The sequence below is a fragment of the Sus scrofa genome, chromosome 10, assembly GCF_000003025.6.
Source record: "Sus scrofa isolate TJ Tabasco breed Duroc chromosome 10, Sscrofa11.1, whole genome shotgun sequence".
Taxonomy (NCBI): Eukaryota; Metazoa; Chordata; class Mammalia; order Artiodactyla; family Suidae; genus Sus; species Sus scrofa.
The window spans coordinates 12,542,384-12,565,078 of record NC_010452.4 but is presented as its reverse complement, the minus strand read 5'-3'; the positions used below and the strand labels follow the sequence as shown (position 1 = coordinate 12,565,078).

Sequence of the window (22,695 nt, the reverse complement as noted above, 5' to 3'; positions counted from 1 at the left end):
AACGCTTCATGTTACCACCAGGCTTAGGGATCCAGGGAAGTGAACTCTGCAAACTCAGGACTCAGACTCTTCCTGTTTTCTTTGACCAACAGCCTAGACGGACAAAATCCACTAGATTCCATTTTAAATGAGCACGTCAAGACTGCTTTTGATCACAGAGCCATCAGAGATTAGAACGTATCAAATCCTTCACTTACCAGGGGAAGGTTTTTCCCGGGAATGTTGGGGAAGTCATGGTGCTCGTTGTGGTAGCCCACGTTGAAGGTGAGTAAGTTCAGAGGCCCGTAATACGAGTAAGTTTCATGCCCTTTTAAGAACATGTAATGTTCAGCTATAAAATGTCCAGAAATTGGGTGCAAACCTAGACCAAGTAAGGATGCTGACAGCATGTAGACTAAAGATTTCATTCCCAAGACGTAGTAAATCACAACGTCAAAAGTGACCTGGATCACAGTATTGATAATCTCCAGATAGGAAATTGGCTTGGGGTTGATGAACAGAGGTCGAAAGGCATAAAAGAGCGGCTGAAGAATAACCCACATAAACTTTCTGAAAGTGGTGCAGAAGAACCAGCCTTCGAAATCAGTTGGAATATCCACGTCGATGCCATCACTTCCGAGGTATCGATGATGATCCATGTGATACCTCTTAAAGGAAACGGAATACGGAACACCAATAGGGAGATTAGCAAATACTCCAAACCAACGATTCCACATAGGTTTGCAGTGGCCAAAGGCACTATTGTGGGACACTTCATGAATAGCCAGAGTCATGGAATGATTAATGCAGCTTCCAAAGGCATATGCCCAAAATATGACCCATTTCCAGTCCAAGTCCTTTACTAAATAAAATGCAATTAACTGACTGAGAACCATCAAAATTACAATCCATATCAAGTTGGAATCAGGTTTCATCAAAGATTTTATCTCGGGATACTTTGCTGTAAAGAAAAAACAAACAAAAAAATCAGAAACTGAGAAAAGTGCTTCATAGTTCTCCAGCTAAAATTAACACATTAAGCTAAATTAATACATCAATTTTTTTTTCTTTTTCCATTATATGCCCTCTACTAGAGACTTGACTAAATACTCTCTACTATAGGGAAGAGTATATTCTTTTTTTTTTTTTTGTAGGACCCCATCTGTGGCATATGGAAGTTCCCAGGCCAGAGGCCCAGTCGGGGCTATAACTGCGGGCCTACACCTCAGCCACACTGGATCTGAGCCGCAAGCTGCGGCAACTCCAGATCCTTAACCCACTGAGTGAGGCCAGGGATAGAATCTGCATCCTCTTGGATACCAGTCGAGTTTGTTACCGAGGAGCCACAGTGGAAACTCCACAGGGAAGGAGTATATTCCATGAGTAAAGTTACTAAATACTGTGTCACAACAAATTGAGAATGTATGCAGAAAAAAAATGAGCCTCAAAATCTAGACTCTTCACATTTAGAAAAACAGTCACAAATGAGTAGATTTCACGTTATCCAGCTCCCTTTTCACTCCTAATGATTCTTTGTATCCTAAATTTATAAGTTTTACAAAATGGCAGTCAGGTCTGATAAATCTGTGTGTGTGACAGATTATATAGATTTACTACTATATACTTTTAATTATATATATGTAACAGGCTATATGTGCAATATACTTATACATAGTTTATATATCATACACTTAGATGGCATAATTTCCTTTATAATGACTGAATCACTGCTAGTTGCCAATTGTAACTTCTAACCATTTTCATATTTTTAGAGATTTAGTAAAAGATATGTAAAATTCTTGCCAGTTTAGACTTGTTCTACTTTTCTAGAAATTAGGGTAATTTCTAAAGAACGACATCAATTCATGATGCCACTTTCCTTATTTGCATTAGAATTGTACAATTCAAATTTTCTTTCTTTCTTTTTTTTTTTAGAAATGGGAGAGAAAGGTTTGTGCCAAGGAGCCCACAGGGCCCTGCTAGTTTTCACTTCTGAGTCTAGGTCCCCAAGGAGCTACACTTAGATCTTTTCAACTCTTTTTTTTAATTTTCCCCCAGGGCTACACCCACGGCATATGGAGGTTCCCAGGCTAGGGGTCCAATCAGAACTGTTGCTGCCGGCTTACAGCCAGACCTGAGCGGTGTCTGCGACCTACACCACAGCTCAAGGCAATGCCAGATCCTTAACCCACTGAGCAAGGCCAGGGATTGAACCTGCAACCCCATGGTTCATAGTTGGATTTGTTTCCACTGCGCCATAACGGGAACTCCAAATTTTCTTTATTGAATTTACGTGCAAATATCCAAGTACCATGAAAAAGGTCAATAAGGAGTTTCTGCTGTGGCACAGTGGATTAAGGATCTGGTGTTGTCTCTGCGGCAGCTTGGGTTCAATCCCCAGCCTGGCTCAATGGGTTAAAGGATCCAGCGTTGCTGCAGCTGTGGCTTGGATCTGATCCCCGGCCTGGGTACTTCCAAATGCTGTGGGTGCAGCCAAAAAAAAAATAATAATAATAAAAATAAAAAATAAAATAAAAATGCCAGTAATAAAAACCTCTCTAAGTTTCCTCTACAGGCAAAGAGAGATTCTTCTCTGTGTCCCACCACTGAGGGAAGCTGAGATGTAATAAGTGTTTTTGGTTTTGTGTGTGGTCAAGTACATTCCATCCAGGTTTGCAAAGGGACGGACCTTTCTCTTGGGATAGGTCATTCAGAATGTTTTTATTTATTTATTTTTGTCTTTTTTCTTTTTAGGGCTGCACCCGTGGCATATGGAGGTTCCCAGGCTAGGGGTCGAATCAGAGCTGTAGCCACTGGCCTACACCACAGCCACAGCAACGTGGGGTCAGAGCCACGTCTGTGACCTACACCACAGCTCATGGCAACGCCAGATCCTTAACCCACTAAGCAAGGCCAGGGATCGAACCTGCATCCTCATGGATGCTAGTCAGATTTGTTTCTGCTGAGCGACGATGGGAACTCCAGAATGTTCTTGAAAGGATACATAGGGAAAAAAGAGCAATTTTACCCTCTTTTCTCTAAATGTAAAGTGAAGAACTAAATAAAAGCTTAAAATGCAAGATAGGAAGTTATTTAGGTCGTTTTATATACAAGAAATAAAAGTGGTGTTAATTCCAGGTAATTCTTCCTGTTTCTTTCCTCTCTTCTGTCTCCATCCTCTAACCTCTCATCTTTCTTGGTATCTATTCATTTCATCAAATGTTAATAATTTTGTAGGCAACAGGACAAAAAAAGTAACCCTACAGGCTTTAGTCTAAAACTAATTATCCTGATGTAAATATCAGGTGAATTAGTCTAAAACTAACTTTCCTGAGATAAATGAAAAGTTCAAATAAGTCATTCATTAAAATATGAGCATTTTGAGCATTTCTCCAAAGAATACCAAGCATTTGGTTCACTGGTGGATAATAATTCTTTTATATTAAAACATGTTATTTTATACAGAAATAAAATATTATTTCTGCTTAGAGCTCCAGTATTTTTACCTTATATAACACTTGATTAAACTGAGACAACTGACAAGGTATAGAAAATACACATTTTCTAAGGACTCTAAAATCATGAAACATGGCAGTTCTCAGACAAATCAACTTGCTCTAAGGAATTCTGTACCAAATGTTTGCAAAGGTGTAATAGTATATAATAATCAATACTGTGGAGTTCCCATTGTGGCCAGCAGGTTAAGAACCAGACTGGTATCCAGGAAGATGTGGGTGAGGTTTGATCCCTGACCTCACTCAGTGAGTTAAGGATCCCGTGTTGCCACAGCTTGTGGCTCAAATCCGGTGTTGCTGTGACTGTGGTGTAGGCTACCAGCTATGGCTCCAATTGGACCCCTAGCCTGGGAACCTCCATATGCTATGGGTGTGTCACTAAAAAGACAATAAATAAATAAATAAATAAATTCCGCAAGTGTGCCAATACAATTAAATGGGGAAAGAATAGTTTTTTCAACAGATGGTGCTAGAACAACTGGCTATCCACATGCAAAAACAAAATTGGGCCTCTCTCTTACACCACGCACAAAAACTATTTGGCCACAAATAGGAGTGGAGAACTGATATATGCTACATCAGGGATGAGTCCTGAAAACATTACTCTAAGTGAAAGAATCAATCACAAAAGGTCAAGTACTGTCTGATTTCATTTGTAAGCAATGTCCCAGCTGGGAAAATCTATGGAAACAGAAAGATTAGTGGTTGCCTAGGACTGGGAGTTGGAGACGGGGACCATGGAGACTGCTAATGAACATAAGATTTTCTTTTTGGTATAACAAAATTTTCTAAAAATTAGATTGTTGTGATAGTTTATTTTTTAATTCTTTTATTATTTATTTATCTATTTTGTCTTTTTAGGGCCACACCTGCAGCATATGGAGGCTCCCAGGCTAGGGGTTGAATTGGAGCTGTAGCTGCCAGTCTACTCTACAGCCACAGCAACGTGGGATCTGAGCCGTGTCTGCGATCTACACCACAGCTCACGGCAATGCCAGATCCTTAGCCCACTGAGTGAGGCCAGGGATCAAACCTGTGTCCTCATGGATGCTAGTCAGATTTCATTTCCGCTGAGCCACGATGGGAACACCCATAGTGATAATTTAAAACTCTGAGAATACGCTAAAAAAACAGTGATATATATACTTTAAGTGGGTGAACTTTATAGCTTGTGAATTATATCTTAATAAGGCTGTCAAAATACGCTGTTTCCCTGTGGAAGCACAGCATTAAAGAAGCATTTCCTGTGATCATCCGAACCATTAATAATGCTCTAGTGCCTTAGCCTTCATTAATTTTGAATGGAGGCTTTTTTTTTTTTTTTTTTTTTTTTTTGCCATGTCTGAGACATGTGGAAATTCCCTGGGCTAGGAAATGAACCCATGCCAACAGAATGATAAGAGCCACTGCAGTGGCAATATCGGATCCTTAACCTGCTGAGCCACAAGGGAACTCTCTAAATGAACTTTTAACATAAACTTTAAAGGTCAATTTAGTGTACAGATATTGGTTGTCACACAACATACACATGTTCTCTCATGCCTCTCTCTCCCTAAAAATCTGATATGTCTAGAAATATCTCATCATTTAAGTATAGTTTTTTTGTTTGTTTGTTTGTTTGTTTGTTTGTTTTTGTCTTTTTGCTATTTCTTGGGCCGCTCCTGCGGCATATGGAGGTTCCCAGGTTAGGGGTTGAATCGGAGCTGTAGCCACTGGCCTACACCAGAGCCACAGCAATGCGGGATCCGAGCCGCGTCTGCAACCTACACCACAGCTCACAGCAACGCCGGATCCTTAACCCACTGAGCAAGGCCAGGGACCGAACCCGCAACCTCATGGTTCCTAGTCGGATTCGTTAACCACTGCACCACGACAGGAACTCCCATTTAAGTATAGTTTAAACAAGCCTCCAGATTCTTATCTTTCCTGAGGTTATTCCAGCTCCACCCCTGAAATGGAACACAGAACAGTATTTATACCTGCAGGGAAAATAATGTTTTCATTGAGAAGTATATAGTCCTTTTACTTTTCAAGTGAAATGGTCCAGTGATAATAAGTTTGTGGGGAAAAGGCTCAATATTGAGATAAGCATCAACAATCACCTTTCTACTTCCTTGATTTTCTGAATATTAAACAGCTAAGTTCCAGTATCCAGGAGTTGGTGAGGGTGGATACCAGATTACTCTTATGCAGTGTGATCAGGCATAGATAAAAAATGAACCTTATGCTATCTCTTATGTGTAAGTGATGTGCAAAATACATGCTTTAATTAAAAGTAAAAAGAAGGAAGGCATCCAAGAACCAGTCTCTTAATAGGCTACCCTTGATAGCAACTATAAAGGCTCGACTCCCAATTTACTGACTCAATTTTTAAAAATCCATTTCAATGGGATCTACTAACTCCTTTTTGTGAATACATGAACTTTCCACCCTTAGATACCCCAGAAAAAAAAATCAGGGGCTCGCTTTTTCTTTTCACTGCACAAATGGAGAAGAAAAACTAGGGGAATACTGTGTATGAGAAAGAGTTCCTCCTATTCAACTTGCCACCCACTACTCTCCTGATTTTTGAAACAACAGCCAAGAGGTTAAAAGCATCTGCTTTGGACGCAATCTAACCCACATCAGAATTCCCTCTAACATTTACTTATTCGCCCTTACCTCATCTTTGAAATAGGGAGAATCCTCCTCATTGGGAGGATTAAATTGGGTAATGTTTGTAAAGCACTCAACACAATGCCTACCATATCATTAAAAGTACCCTGGGAGAAAGGAGAGAATTCTCTGTGCAGTACAGAAGCTGCAAATAGCTGAGCGCCTTACACCTCTAGAGGCCTAGTTAACCTGATGTAAAGGCCCTAAGTTAGCAGTTAGGGGTCGAGAAGGCTAATCTTGGCAAGTCTTCCATACTTCAGACTTTCATCTACAGAACTGGGATGGATGAAAAAATATATATGAAACTGCCCTTTTTGCACCCCTTCTTGCTGTGAGGATGAGAGCGGCCTGATCATAGCAGGACCCAGATCCTGGAACGCTCACCGCGGGGTCACACCAGTCGGGTACCACCCGACCCCTCCCCGGGCCCAAGACCGCAAGCAGCTCTTGCCAGGATCGCCTGTCCGCGTCTTGCCAACGTCAGCGCGCCCAGCGCGTGGGCCCCAAGATGCTGGCGGGCCACGCCCTGCCTGGCGCAAGCTCGCTGGCTGGCTTCGGCCAGGCCGGGTCGGCAGAGGTGGAGGAGGGTGAGGAGGGAGAGGAAACGGCACCCACCAGCGGCATAGGAATCAAGGCGCTCGGGGGACCCGGCTCTAAGCAAACCCAGGTCGGGACCGGACGCCCGCGCTCGAGGGCGCGCCTGAGCTCTCCGCCGAAGGGCCGGGGACGCGCGGGGCTCCTTCCCTCCCGCCCCGGGCCCGAGCCCGAGCCCGAGCCCGAGCCCGGGAGCTCGGGCCTGAGCCTACCCTGGCCTTTCCCGCGCCGCGGCGCGGCCAACCTGCCCGGGCGGCGGCTGGACGCGGCAGGAGCCGGCTCTTAACGGGCCTCGGGCGTTCAGGGGCTGCTCACGGAGGGCGCGTCCTGGAGGCGGGAGGCCGCGCGCGCGCACATAACGGGGCGCAGGCCCAGACCTCACCCAGGATCTCCTGGCGCCGACTGGCGTGGGGCTGGTCAGTGTAGACCCACTCGAAGTCTTCCCGCGCAACTCGGTTCCCCATGGCGGCGACGGAGGCGGCGGCGGCTCGCGAGCCTGCTCCCCGCTCTCGATCTCCGAGGTGAAGGCGAAAGCGGCGACGGCAGCGGCGGCAGCTCCCGACTCGTGTCAGCCGGCGGAGGGCGGAGCCACGGAGGAGAAGGAGGCCGGGGCGGAGTCCAGAGGCCCCGCCCCCGCCCCACGCCCCCAGGGGGAGCGCGGCGGGGCGGGCGAAGCCCACGCAGAGTGTTCCTGCGAGTCCCGGTTCCCTGCGGCCTATCCTGCCAGGTGCCGGTGCCCGAGCCCGGGGAAAAGGTGAAAAAGGTCTTAAGTTACAGATTGCGCTTTAACGCCTCCGGGGAAGGCCGGAGCTCCATCACGAGGATCCTTGGTCATTAATGAATGGCATCTAGCCCAAGTTTTGTTTATTTTTGGCCGCCTACTGGAAATAATACCTCACGGGGAAAAATGCGGAGTGTGTGGCTATTAAAAGCTAATAAAGAGAAAGGAAATCACTGCTGTTGAGAGTGAAAAATGAGGAGGAATTTGTTTCGCCTGAATTATTCTATTGCTCTTACAAGGTGATTGCTCAACCTTACATCTGTCACAGAAGCGGTCCGAACCACCACCTCTTCCTGAAGGAGGGGACGTTTTGTTTCAAAATAAGTTACCACTTCTCCATTAAAAAAGAAACTTTGACTAAGATGACAAAAAGGACGATAACCAACAGAGTGTGCCGCAGAGTAAGCGAACGGCACGAACCCGCAAGCCCCGAGATACAACTGTAATGAGTAGAAAATGGAACAGAGGAGAATGTTATGCTACACCACAGCTATGGAATCGCAAGACCTTAAATATGGGACAACGTACTGGGTACTTTAATAAGTAAAATGCAAAAGAAACAAGGAAAAGAGGAAATTGCAATGTATTGGTTTTTCGTTCTTGTTTTTGTTTTTTTGCCTCTGTCAGTGGAAGTTACCCGGCCAGGGTTGGAACCCGCACCACAGCTGTAACCAGAGTCACAGCAGTGACCATCCTGGACCGCTGAGCCACGAGGGAACACCTATTGATCTTATTTAGATTGTGATTCAAATTGTCAAGTTTTTTTGTTTTGTTTTGGGTTTCGGTTTTTTTTTTTTTTTTTTTTTTTTTTTTTTTGTCCTTTTGCCTTTTCTAGGGCCGCTCCCACAACATATGGAGGTTCCCAGGCTAGGGGTCTAATCCGAGCTGTAGCCACCGGCCTTCACCACAGCCACAGCAATGCCAGATCCAAGCTGCATTTTCAACTTACACCACAGCTCACAGCAACGCTGGATCCTTAACCCACTGAGCAAGGCCAGGGATCAAACCTGCAACCTCATGGTTCCTAGTCAGACTCGTTAACCACTGCACCACGACGGGAACGCCATGATATATTCTTTTGAGGAAGATTTCCTTTCCTCAATGTTATGTTTTTGAGATCTGTGCCTGTTGATGCTTGTGTCAATAATTTATTCCTTTTTATTGCTAACAGTATTTTTACATCTCAAGCTGCCAGACTTATTTATCCCATCACCAAGTGATAGATGTGTGGATTTTTTCTAGTTTTGAGCTACTTATTATAAATAAATCTGCTATGAATTGTCACGGACATATCTTTGCATTAACATATGTTCCCATTTATTTTAGGGGAAATACCTAAAAGAAGGCCGGTAGAATGATATACAGAAAGCTCTCACGGAGATGCCTCCTGGCTCCCTGGGGAAAAGATGTCTGTGTGTTGATGAGGTGGGTGTGATCACCTCCGTGGCTGGAAGACCACCGATGGGTGGACAACACAGTCACGCTTCAGGTGGGTTCAAAAAAATAAGAAAGATAGAGTGAAAGAGAGAGAGAAAAACAGAAAGACTCAAGACCATTGTATAAATGAAGGAATAACTGTTGGAAAATTAAGAAAAAATCCATAGTTGCGTATATACACACCTGTCTTCATAATTACAAAAGTGCAGGCATATATAAAAAGGGACAAATGATGGCCTGACATGACGGCTGGGGAGCTGAGTGAATGGAGTGCATTGGAGTAGACTGGCCTCAGGGCTCTGAAACTCTTTGAAAGATAGCCCACTTGGGAGGGAAGTTCTTGGTATTGCAAGAAAGTGGAGGAAGAGAATCCACCCAGCATGCTGCCCAGGGCCATTGCAGGCCCCCACCCTCAACCCCTGCTCCCGGGACGGGGCGGGGGGGCTGCTGAGCCCGAGAGAGGAGGCCGTCCTGAGGGGTGCTGTTAGAGACGATGGCCACAAGGCGGCGCCAGAGGACCTCCTGGGCCCAGCTGCCTTTGAGGGCAGCAGAGGCGGGCCGAGAAGTTGGGAGGATTGGGTGTTGGGCAGAACCGACAGCGAGCCCCCAGAGGTTTGGGGTCGCTTCCTGGGCACCTGGGAGACTCGGCTCCAGGATGCCTCACGTCCGGCTGTCCCTTCAGCACTGGATGTGGCTTTTGGCAGCCTGCTCGGGTGGCCGTGGGGTTCGAATGCTTTAGGGGTTCCCCGTGGTCCCGAATGCCTTGGGTTCCTGCAGAGGCAGGAGCCTAGACCCACAGAGCATCTGTGCGGAAGCGTGAGCTGGCCATTTTCCAGCGCCTGCCTGTCGGGGTTTCAGGGATGTGGAGAGGGAGGTTGGTGCTCCCGGATGAATGGGGAGCTTGGGGGGCAGGATGCTGGGCAGCTGTGCTAATCCCCGTGCTTGTCTCGCTCAAGAGGCCTGGGGACATTTCCTTCCTGCCTTTGGAGAGGGTCCTCTCTTTTCAGTGCGGCACCAGGGCCTGGAGGCCTGCCTGGACCCAGGTCTGCTGAACGAAGCAGGGTGGGTGGGCAGCCTGAACTTCCAGCTCTCAGGGAGTTCCCTCGCGGTGGTCGGGCTTCAGAGTCTCTCTGTGTCACGGCTGTGGCTGTGGTAAGAGCTGCACTCTGAGATTAAACCCTGGCCAGACAACATCCCATGTGGCAAGTGGCACCCAAATAAATTTACAAATAAAAGTGATATTGAACGAATGAGCTCAATTGATAAAGAAGTCAATACAGACATATATTCCTCCAGAGTAGCTAAGGGAATTGATAGTTAAGGCAGTAATAAAGGATCTCCTGACACACTACCTCTGGTGACAGAGGGTTTCAGTACAGGCCTGGGCTAATAAAAGAAGTGGCATGGATTCATTTCCTGGCCAGATGGTATCTGCGTGCCACAACTCTGTGCAGAAAAATAAACAGGTGTGTCAAAATAAATCAATAAATGAAGATGTTGATAGAGCACTCAATTCATATAGTGTAGGGAATTTCTTCCAGTTGGATTTCCGATTGCTAAGAAATCTTGACGGGTTCAACGGAGTCATTGCCAGCTTTTTTTCTCCAGAGGGAGGAGTCTGGATCCAGACAACTTCTCTGGTGAACACTGAGCTGGTAATATCTTCTTTTATCATTTTTTAGTTGCATTATAGCTGATTGATTGTGCTCTGTCTATATCCACTTAACAGCAATGTGATCCAGTCGTACAAGTATATGCATGTAATTTTTCTCATATTATCCTCCATCTAGTTCCAAACAACTGTCTAGATAGAGTTTCCTGTGCTGTAGAGCAGGATCCCATTGCTTACCCACTCCAAGCAGTAGAGTTTGCATCCATTAACCCCAGAACCCAGGCCTTCCCTCACCGTCCCCCTCCAATCTGGCGACCACAAGTCCGTTGACCAGTCCAAAATTTTCTTTTTTGGAGAAAGGTTCATTTGTGCCATTTGTTAGATTCCAGAACCAAGGGTTGTCCTCTAGCACCGTCTTTTATTTTCAGACTTATTTCACCTTGTATGAGAGCTTCTAGTTCCATGTATGTGGCTGTGAATGTCACTTTTTTTTAATGGCTGCATCGTCGTATTCGCTGGTGTCTATGTACAGCCTCTTCTTAATCCGTTCATCGGTCGATGGACATCGTGTTTGTTTCTGTATCTTGGCTATTGTAAATATTGTTGCAAGGAACAGTGCTGGTCAAGTGTCTTTTTAAAAGAATATGCATCCAGACATATGCCCAAGAGTGGGGTTGCTGGGGCATGCTTTCTTTCTGTATGTATTTTCAGGATTTACCTCGATCCTTTTGCCCATAGTGTCTGTACCAATTTCCACAGCCACTCTCCCTGTAGGAAGGCATCCTCTTCTCCACACAATCTCCAGGTTTTGTTATTTGTAGACTTACTACTGATGGCCATTCAGACAGGTGTGAGGTGGAAACTCATAGTCGTTGTGATTTGCATTTCTCTCCTAATGAGTGATGGTGATAATTTTGTTCCAGCACTTGTTGCCCCTGTATATCTGGTTTAGGGAAATGTTTATTCAGGTCTTTGGCCAATTTGTCAATTGGGTGGTTGGGTTTATATATTTATGCTTTTTTTCTTTCTTTCTTTTTTTTTTTTTTTTTTGCTGCTTACGTGTATCAGATGTTGAGCTGGTAAATTTGAAACCCCATCCCGACCTGGGCTTTGGGAACTGGATATAGTGCCTGTGTGTTGTGCCTGGAAGGTGGTACAGAGGTGACATTTTGGTGAGCAGCTGTGCTAATCCCTGTGCTTCTTCTCTCATGAGGTCTCCTGAAACTTTGTCTTTTTCCTTCCCTGTGAGCCACTTTTGTTCTATCTATACACCTGGAATGAAGACCTGATTGAAAGCCAGGTTGGGTGAATTAAGGCTGGTAGAAAGATATAAAGAAAGCTCTTACGGAGATCCCTCCTGGCTCCCTGGATAAAAGATCCATCTGTTCTGCTGTGGTGTGTTTGGTATCCTCTGTGGCTTGCAAACCATTGATGGGCCGACAACCCCTGCACGCTTCAGGTGCAGTCAATAAAGTAAGAAACAAAAAGGAAGAGCAAGCAAGAGAGACAGAAAGACAGTAAGAAAGAAAGAAAAGAATCAAGGCTTTATTGTATGAGTGAAGGAACAACAGTTGGAAAATTAAGAAAAAAATCCATGGTTCCATATATACACACCTATCTTCATAAGTACATAAGTGCTGGCATATCTCAAAAAGAAGAATGCTGTCATGACACAATGGTTCGGAGATGAGTGATGGGAGTGGTTTGGGCGTAGGTTGATCTCAGGGCTCTGAAAGCCTTCGAGAGAGAAATAGCCCACTTGGAAGGGAAGTTCTTGGTATTTCAAGAAAATGGAGGAAGAGAATCCACCCAGCATATTGCCCAGAGCCAATGCAGCCCCCAGGGGGCTGCTGAGCTAGAGAGAGGAGGCCACCCTGAGGGTTGCTGTTAGAGCAGATGGCCACAAGACGGCGCCAGAGGACCTTCTGGACCCAGGTGCCGCTCTGGGCAGCAGAGGCAGGCTCTCAGGTGGGGTGGATGTTGTGTTGGGCAGAACTCACAGGAAGCACCAGGAGGTTTGGGTTTTTTCTTTTTCTGGGCACCTGGGAATCTCTACTCTAAGATGCCTCATGTCAGGCAGAGGACACAGGTGTCCCTTCAGCATTGGATGTGGCTGGGCAGCCTGGTTGGGTGGCAGTGTGTTTGGAATGCTGAAGGGATTCACTGGGTTTCCAAATGCCTTGTGTTCCTCCAGAGGCAGGAGCCGAGACCCACACAGCATCTGTGTTGAAAGGTGAGATGGCCATGTTGAAGCCCCTGGTTGTCAGGGCTGTAGGGATGTGGAGAGAGAGGCTGGTGCTGACAAAAGAATGGGGAGACTTGGGCAGCATGATGGTGGGCAGCTGTGCTAATCCCTGTGCTTTTCTTGCTCAAGAGACCTAGGGAAATTTCCTTCTTGCCTTTTGCGATGATCCTCTGTTTTCACTACCGCGCCACGGCATTGGAGGCCCGACCAAAGCCAGGTGTGATGAATTAAGCAGGGTGGATTGGTATCACCAAGCACGCTCTCAGGGAGTTCCCTCGTGGTTGCTGGGCTTAAGAGTCTCTCTCTGTCACTGCTGTGGCTGTGGTAAGAGCTGTGTTGGGAGATTAAACCCTGGCCAGACAACATCCCAAGTCGCAGTGGCACCCAAATAAATTTATACATAAAGAGAGATATTGAACAAATGAGCTTCATTGATAATGAGGTCAATACATACATCCATATATTCCTCCAGAGTGGCTAAGGGAATCGATAGCAGAAATAAAGGACCTCCTGACCCTCTACCTCTGGTGACAGAGGGTTTCAGTAGGGGCCTGGGCTAAAAGAAGCAGTGAGGTGGATTCAGTACCTGGCCAGATGGTATCTGCCTGCCACACCTGTGTGCAGAAAAATAAACAGGTGAATCGAAATAAATAAAGATGTTACAGTATAACTCAATTCATACACCCTAGGTCATTACGTCTGGTCGGGTGCCCCATTGCTAAGAAATATTGACAAGTTCGACAGAGTCAGGTTGCCTGCTTTTTTTCTCGAGGTGCAGGAGGCTAGACCCTACATCTTCTCTGGTGAACATTGAGCCTGTAATGTCTTCTTTTATCCTTTTTTATTTCCACTCTACCTGATTGATAGTACTCTCTCAATTTCTCTTTAACAGCAATGTGATCCATTTGTACTTGTATATAGATATCATTTTTTTCACATTATCTTTCATCTAGTTCCAAAAAAAGAAGTCCAGATAGTTTCCTGTGTTGTAGAGCAGGATCCCATTGCTAACCCTCTCCAAGTATTAGAGTTTGCATCCATTAACCCCCTAAATCCATGCCAACATACATCCACCACCACCCCCAATCTGGCAACCACAATCTCTTTACCAGTCCAAGATTTTCTTTTTGGGAGACAGGTTCATTCGTGCCTTTTGATAGATTCCAGAACCAAGGGAATGCTATGGTATTGTCTTTCATTTTCTGACTTACTTCACACAGGATGTTTCTGGAGACATCTATGTTGCTGAGATTGTCATTTTTTGGGCTTTTTGTATGGATGCATCGTAGTATTCCACTGAATCTTTGAACAACATCTTCTTAATCCGTTCATCTGTCGATGGACATTGAGTTTGTTTCCTTGTCTTGGCTATTGTGAATATTGCTGCAAGGGACAGAGCAGGGCAAGTATCTTTTGAAAAGAATATGTGTCCAGATATAGTCACAAGGGTGGGGTTGCTGGGGCATGCATCCTTTCTAGTGGATTTTTAGGATTTGCATGGATCCTGTTGTCCATTGTTTTGGTACCAATTTGCATAGCCACTCCCACTGTAGGCGGGCACCCTCTTCTCCACACCCTCTCCAGGATTTGCTATTTCCTGACTTATTAATCATGACCATTCGGACAGGTGTGAGGTGGTACCTCAGGGTCGTTGTGATTTGCATTCCTCTCAGATTGAGAGATGGAGATCATTTTTTTCCAGTGCTTGTTACCCCTGTGTATCTGGTTTAGGAAAATGTCTAGTCAGGTCTGTTGCCCTTTTCTCAATCAAGTGCTTGGGTTTATTTATTGATGCATTGATTTTTTTTTTTTCGGTGTTCGTTTGTGTCTGTTGTTGAGCTGGTAATTATGAAACCCCATCCTTACCTGGGCTTTGGGAACCGGATAAAGTGCCTGCATGTTGTCCCTGGAAGGTGGTACAGAGGTGACATTTTGGTGAGTAGCCGCAATATTCCCTGTGCTTCTTCTCTTCTCTTCTAAGATCTCGAAATTCTTTTTCTTTCCATGTGAGCTGCTTTTGTTCTCACGATGCACCTGGTATGAAGACCTGATCAAAAGCCAGGTGGTATGAATTAAGGCTGGTAGAGAGATGGAAAGAAAGCTCTCACGGAGATCCCTCCTGGTTCCCTGGGTAAAAATTCTGTCTGTGCCACTGCAGTGTGTTTGGTATCCTCTGTTACTGAAACCATTGATAGGCAGACACACACGTACCAGGTGGGGTCAATAAATAAAGAAATGGGAAAAGATAGAAAGAGATAGCAAAAAAATGAAAGAAAAGACAAATTTCAAGATGTTCTTGAAGGAATAAAGTTGTTGGAAAATAAAAAAAATAGTTCCATATAGACACACTTATCATCATAAATACATAAGGTCAGGTGTATCTCAAAAAGGAGGAGGGCTGTCAGGACAGGATGGGCTAGGAGCCAAGTGTTTGATTGGAGTGGTTTGGGGGTAGGTTGGCCTCAGGACTCTGAAAGCCTTTGAAAGAGGAATAGCCCACTTGGAAAGGCACTTCTTGGTATTTCATTAAGATGGGGGAAGAGAATTGAACCAGCATATTGCCCAAGGCCAATGCAGCCAGGGGTGGGTGGGGGTGTGCTGAGCCCCAGAGGAGGAAATCCTGAGAGTTGCTATTAGAGCAGATGTCCACAAGATGGCGCCAGAGGACCTGCTGGACCCAGGTGCAGCTCCAAGGCTGCAGGTGCAGGCTCAGGAATGAGGTGGGTGGTGTGTCGGGTGGAACTGACAGCGAGCACCCAGAGGTTTCTGTTTGTTTTCTGGGCACCTGGGACTCTCTGCTCCAGGATGCCTCATGTCCAGCTGAGGACACAGTTGTACCTTCAGCACTGGACGTGGCTGGTCAGCCTGGTTAGGTGGCAGTGTGCATAGAAGTCCTCAGGTATTCACTGGATTTCTGAATGCCTTGAGTTCATCCAGAGGCAGGAGCCTAGGCCCACAGAGCATCTGTGCGGAAGCGTGAGCTGGCCATTTTCCAGCGCCTGCCTGTCGGGGTTTCAGGGATGTGGAGAGGGAGGCTGGTGCTCCCGGATGAATGGGGAGCTTGGGGGGCAGGATGCTGGGCAGCTGTGCTAATCCCCATGCTTGTCTCGCTCAAGAGGCCTGGGGACATTTCCTTCCTGCCTTTGGAGAGGGTCCTCTCTTTTCTGTGCGGCGCCGGGGCCTGGAGGCCTGCCCGGACCCAGGTCTGCTGAACGAAGCAGGGTGGGTGGGCATCCTGAACTCCCAGCTCTCAGGGAGTTCCCTCGCGGTGGTCGGGCTTCAGAGTCTCTCTGTGTCACGGCCGTGGCTGGGGTCAGAGCTGCGCTGGGAGGTGAAACACTGGCCCCCTGCAACTCCTGTCGCAGCTGGCACCCAAATCCCGATCCGTGTGAAAAGAGAGAGTGCACGAATGAGGTCCGCCGATAAAGAAGTCAACACGTACATACGTGCACCCCGGCAGAGCAGCTTAGGGAATGGAAGGGGAAGGCAGTAATCCAGGACCTCCTGCCACTAAAGCTCTGGTGACAACAGGATTCAGCAGGGGCCTGGGGCCGTAGAAGCAGTGGCGTGGATTCGATACCTGGCCAGACGGGATCTGCATGCCAGAAGTGGGTGCAGAAAAATAAAGAGGGAAGTCAAAGTAAAGAAAGAAAAGAAATAAATAAGGAAGGAAGGAAGGAAATGGATGACTACAGCCATTAATATGGAAATAAATTCATACGCCCTCGGGACTTCCTTCCGGTCGGAGGTCACATTGCTACAAAGCCCTGACAGGGTCAAAGGAGGCAGGTGGCCCGTTTGGTTTCTCCAGATAGGCAGGCGTCCCGACCCAGCTGTCTTCTCTGTTGAGCTGGGAATGTTTGGTGTTCGTCATGATTTTTTGTTCCCATCAGAGCTGAGTTATAGGGCTCTGGCGATTGCCCTTTAGTTGCAAAAGCGTCCTGTCACACATGTATATCCGTATCATTTTTCTCACATTATCCTCCCCCTTGATCCAGGACAAGGGACTAGATGGAGTTCCCCTGTGTTTAGAGCAGGCTCTCCTTGCTTCCCCTCTCCAAGGACAACTGTGGGCATCCAGGAACCCCCACCCCAACCCTGGGCCTTCCCACACCCTCCTCCCCGAGTTGGGCCACCCTGTGTGGTTGGCCAGCCCAATAGATTCTCTTGGGTGGAAAGGTTCCCTTCGTCGGATCCCAGATCCAAGGGCTTTCCAACGCATTGCCTTCAGCTTTGGACTTCCCGCACTCAAAAGGAGTGTTTCTGCTTCCATCGACGTGGCTGTGCGCAGGACGTTTTGTGTGGCTCTGGCCGTGTGGTATCCCACAGGGGCACAGTACAACCTCTCCTGATCCATTCATCTGTCAATGGGCATGGAGTGTCTTCCCAGGTCTTGGCTCTTGTGAATACGGCTGCAAGGAACAGAGCGGGGCACGTACCTTGTTGAAAGACGATGCATCCAGATATAGCCCAAGAGTGCGATTGCTGGGTCCCGCATTCGTTCTTATAGGTTCTTGTTCTGGATTTCCCTCGATCGTGATGGTCCAGGGTATTTGGGCTGATTTCCACACCCCCATCCACACTGACGGAAAGAAGAACCCTCATACTAAGTGAAATATGTCAAAAGACAAAAACAAATATGACAGCAAATCCCTTCCTTCTGGAATCTTACACATGACACCAATGAACCTTTCTCCAGAAGTGAAACTCAAGAACTAGAAAACAGATTTGGGGTTGCCAGATTGGAGGGGGAGGGTGTGGGAAGGACTGAGATTTGGAGGGTGATAAATCCAAACTCTTTCCCTTGGAGTGAGTAAGCACAGACATCCTGCTGTTTAGCACAGGGAACTATATGTAGTCACGATTTTTGGACCAAACGGAGGACAATGTGGGAAAAACAACATGGATAGACACGTACGATTGGATCACCTTGTTCTTAAAGTGAAGTGCAGCACCATAAACTATCGATATTCGAAAATGTTGAATGACAACATCCGACAATACCAGCGGGTCCGTGTTCACCCAGGAAGATGTCCAGGTGGAGACTGCTGCCGCTCGGGAAAGAGACAGGCACACGGACGCCGCTGAACCTGTCAAGGTTTCCTAGCAAAGCGACACTGGACCAGGCATAATTACCTAGCAGGTATGAATTAATTTGTATACTACAATTATATTTGTTTATTTATTTTTTGCTTCCCTAGTTATTTTCCTGCAGACATGTGTGGCATGCAGATACCCTCTGCTCTGAAAATGAATCCACTCCTATGGCATACATCCCCAAGCTCATACTCAGTACCCTCCACCACCAGAGATGCTGGATCAGGAGAAACATTAGGATTGCTTTATATATCCATTCACTTAGCTCTTCTGTAGGAATATATATATTCTTTGTTATTTAAGCTCATTATTTTCAATAACTTTGTATCAATTTATTTGATTGCCTCCTGTGACATTAGGAAGTCGTCTGGCCAGAGATTAATCTCCCAGTGCAGCTCTTACTGTAGCCACAGTGACAAGGAGAGACTCTTTAGCCAGGCAGCCACGAGGGAACTCCCTGAGAGCATGCTTGATGATACCAATCAACCCTGCTTAATTTGTCAGACCTGGTTTCAGTCAGGCCTCGTAATGAGGCGCCACACCGAAAAGCGAGGCTCAACTCGAAAGGCAAGAAGGCCAGTTCCCTCAACCCTTTGAGAAAAAATCACAGGGATTAGCGCAGCTGCCCACCCTGATGACACAGAAGCCCCCAATTTATTCATCAATACCACCCTCTTTCTCCACCTACCAAAACCCCCGACGGTCAGGGACATGAAAATGGCCAACTCACAATACAACACCAACGCTTTGTGGGTCTCTGAACCTGCCTCTGAAGAAACGTAAGGCATGGCAAAAACCCAGTGAATCCTTCAAGTATTCTGCACACACTGGACCCAACCCAGCTGCCAATACACCTCCAAATGCTGAAGGGACACTTTTGTCTTCTGCCTGACACGAGGCATCTTGGAGCGGAGGACCTGCCCAGGAAATAACCAAAAATATTCTGGATGCTTGCTGTGGGTTCCGCTCAGGACACCATCAGCCCGGACTCTGAGCCTTGGAGCTCTAACCTCTTAGAGCCTTGGAGCTGCACCTGGGGCCGGAAGGGACTCTGGTGCCCTCGTGTGGACACCTGCTCTAACAGCCACTCTCAGATTTTCTTCCTCTTTCTTGCTCAGCAGTCCCCAGGGCTGCATTGGCCAAAGGCCATGGGCAGGTTGGGTCTCCTTCCTCGCTTTCATGAAATACCAAGAAGTGCACTTCTGAGTGGGCTATTTCTCTCTCAAAGACTTTCTGAACCCTGAAGCCAACCTATGCCATGCCTTGCTGTTTAAACCCTTAACTCCAGACCCATCATATAATGAAGGCTTTCATCTTTATTATATATCCCTGCATATATATAAAGATAGGTGTGTGTATGTAACGACTGCTTTTTTTAAGTTTCCACCTGTTATTCCTTCATTCATAAAGTATGCTTCTTTTCTTTCTTTGTATTTTTTCCTTTCTCTCTTTCCCTATTTTCTTTCTAAATTTATTGACCCCCCAAAGCACGTGCGAGTTGTCTGCACATAGATGACTGTCAAGCCACAGTACTTACTAATACCATCACAGAGACAAAGACAGATGTTTTACCGCGTGTGTCAGGAGTGTTCTTGGTGAGAGCTTTCTATATATCAATCAACTGACTGGACTTAGCATGCCCAACCTTGTTTTAGGTCACGTCTTCATACCAGGTGCATAGAAAGAAGAGAAGAGGCTCACGTGGAAAGGAAAGGATGGAGTTTCACGAGAATTCATGAGATAAAATGCCCAATGATTGGCCAAGCTGCTTCCCAAAGTATCACCGTTTTTGCACCTCCCAAGCAAAACCTGCAGGCACTTTATATGGATCTAAAAGCCCAGGTCAGCCTGGGCTTCCAAAATTAACAGCTCAACCACTGCCATCCAACAGAAAAACAAAACCAACAACCTTAACGAAACGTTGGCAAAAACCTGAATAGACCTTTCCCCAAACCAGATATACAGAGGACAAACCACCGGAGAGAATGAACAGCATCGCTAACTGATAGAGATTTCCAAATCAAAATGCTGCTGAGGTATGGCCTCGCCCCTCTCCGAATGGCCATCTTCAAATAAAAAAACCCTGGAGAGCATGTAGAGCAAAAATGCCCTACTACATTTTGGCTGTTAGGCAAATGTGTAAAACCACTGTGGACCACAGGATCTTGATAATCCGAAAAATAAACATAGAACCACCGTATGACCCAGGAGTCTTACTCCTGTGCATATACCCAGAAAATGTCCTTTTCACAAATGGAAATGCAATGCTATATTCATGCAGCACTATTCACAATAACAAGACACGGAGACACATTCTATGTCCATGAGCAGTGGATTGGATTAGGCAGAGGATGTCCATATACACAATGGAATAGTACACAGCCATAAAAAAGAGCCAAAAATGACATTGGCAGCCACATAGATGGAAATAAAAACTCTCATACTAAAAGAAATGTCTGAAAAAGAAATACAATACCACAGGAAACCCCTCCCCTCTGGAATCTTACAAATGATACCAATGAAGTTTTTACAAAAAACAAACAAAACAAAAAAACCCAAAAAACCTCACGAACTGGAAAACAGAATTGATTACTAGATTGGAGGGGGAGAGTCTGTGAAGGACTGGGATTTGGAGGGTAATAAATCCACATTCTGGCCCTAGGAGTCGGTGAGCATAGACATCCTACTGTTTAGCTCAGGGACATCAGAGCAGACCTAATTATCTAGCGTGTGTGAATTTATTTCTTAAAAACATATTTTTAATTATTTCTTTTTACTTTTGTAGTTATTGTCCTGCACCCATGAGTCGCATGCAGATACACTCTGCCCTGGAAGTGAATCCACTCCTATGCTGGACATCCCCAGGCTCATTCTTCTAATCATCAGCCACGAGAGACACTGTGTCAAGAGAGACTTTAGGATTTGCTTTATCTATCCATTCCCTTAGCTCTTCTGTAGGAATATATATATATATATATATATATATATATATATATATATTCCTTAATTAATAAGGGAGTCAGTGAATATATATATATACACTGACTCTCTTATCAATAAAGTTCATTTTAAAATACCTCTTTTTATTTATTTCTGTGGCTGTCCCCTGAAACCAGGGACGTTGTCTGGCCACAGTTTGATCTCCCAATGCAGCTCTTACCACAGCCACAGCAGGGACAAGGAGAGACTCTTAAACCAACCAGCCATGAGGGAACTCCCTGAGAGCTTGCCTGATGAGAACAATCCACCCTGCTTAGTACATCAGACCTGGTTTGGGTCAGGTCTCCATTCGCTGGCGACTAACTGAAAAGTGAGGCTCATTTCGAAAGGCAAGAATGAAAATTCCCTAAGCCTCTTTTGCGATAATAGCACAAGGATTAGCCAAACTGTCCAAACTTATGCCACTGAGTCCCCCATTTATTCATCAGCACCACCCTCTTTCTCCACCTGCATAAATGCCCTCTGGTCAGGAACTTGAAAATGGCCAGATCACGATCAAAATCTGATGCTGTGTGTGTCTTGGTCTCCGGCTCTGGAAGAATACAAGGCACACCAAAGCCCAGTGAATCCTTCAATTATTTTAAAAACACACCGCCACCCAATGAGGCTGCCAATCCACCTCCAAATACTGAAGGGACACCTGTGCCCTCTGCCTGAACTAAGGCGTCTTGGAGGAGAGTCCCTGGGGCCCAGGACACACCTAAAAATCCTCTGGGTGCTTGCTGCATGTTTCACTCAAGACACCATCGGCCCCAACTCTGAGCCTGCACGGTTTTGAGCCTTGGAGCTCTAACCTGTTAGAGGCTCAGAGCTGCACCTGGGGCCAGAAGGGACTCTGGCGCCCTCGTGTGGACATCCGTTCTAACAGCCACTCTTAGGTTTTCCTCTTCTCACTGGCTCAGCAGGCCCTCATGCTGCATTGGCCATAGGCAATACGCAGGTTGGGTCTCCTCCCCTGGCTCGCATGAGATATCAAGAGGTGCCCTTCTGAGTGGGCTATTTCTCTCTGGAAGACTTCCAGAGCCCTGAGGTCAACCTATGCCATGCCTAGCTGTTTAAACACTCAGTTCCTGAGCCATCATGTCATATGCCAGACTTCTTCCTTTTTATATATATCTCTGCACTGATCTCTTTATGAAGATGGGTGTATAGGTATGTAACGATTGATTTTTTTTAATTTTCCACCTGTAATTCTGTCATTTTTACAATAAATTCAGGCCTCATTTCTTTTTTTCTTTCTCTCCATACCTCTTTATTTTTAATTTATTGACCACACCTGAAGCATGCATGAGTTGTCTGCACACTGAAGTTTTTTATGCTGCACTGTTTACAAAACCAACATAGCAACAAAGACAGGTCATTTACCCAGGGTGCCGGGAAGGATACTGTTGTGGAAAAGAATTTGACCTCTATGGTATGGGAGTTCAGGTAAATTTTTACCACCCTTAGGGACCATAGGATCTAGGTAATCAGAAAAACAAACACAGAACCACCACATGACCCAGCAATACCACTCTTGAGCTTATACCCAGAAAATATTCTTTTCAAAAAGTTAAATGCCCCCCTAGCCTCATGTAGCACTATTCACACAGCAAGACATGGAAACCATTCTATGTCCATTGATTGGATTAGGAAGACGATGTCCATGTCCACAAAGGGACAGTATTCACCCATAGAACACAGCAAAAATAATGCCACTGGCAGCCACGAAGGTGCAAAGAAAAACCCTAATACTAAACATGTCCGAAAGAAACAGGGAAACCCCTTCCCCCTGGAATCT

At 45.9% G+C, this 22,695-nt stretch overlaps 2 protein-coding genes and 1 long non-coding RNA gene across 5 annotated transcripts in view; 2 read left to right on the top strand and 1 right to left on the bottom strand.

Moving 5' to 3' along the window:
• NVL (nuclear VCP-like) overlaps positions 1–188 on the top strand; it is a 105,751-nt gene extending 105,563 nt beyond the window's left edge. The window contains exon 26 of the transcript XR_002336213.1: positions 93–188. The gene's annotated coding sequence lies outside the window, so the exon portion shown is untranslated. The remainder of the gene's footprint in view (positions 1–92) is intronic.
• Positions 1–22,695, bottom strand: part of DEGS1 (delta 4-desaturase, sphingolipid 1) — a 39,427-nt gene that overhangs the window by 3,369 nt on the left and 13,363 nt on the right. The window contains 2 exon segments of one of the 2 annotated variants that reach the window (NM_001244121.1): positions 198–940; positions 7,126–7,314. In NM_001244121.1, coding sequence (NP_001231050.1) covers positions 198–940; positions 7,126–7,207 — 825 coding nt within the window. In that variant the 5' untranslated portion in view covers positions 7,208–7,314. 2 annotated transcript variants of the gene reach the window in all.
• LOC110255640 lies at positions 7,414–20,893 on the top strand. 2 transcript variants are annotated; one of them, XR_002336219.1, is made up of 3 exons: positions 7,414–7,497; positions 8,851–14,753; positions 20,701–20,893. It is a non-coding gene; the product is annotated as an uncharacterized LOC110255640 (long non-coding RNA). The 2 variants fall into 2 exon arrangements; XR_002336218.1 differs by having other exon boundaries at positions 7,422–8,055.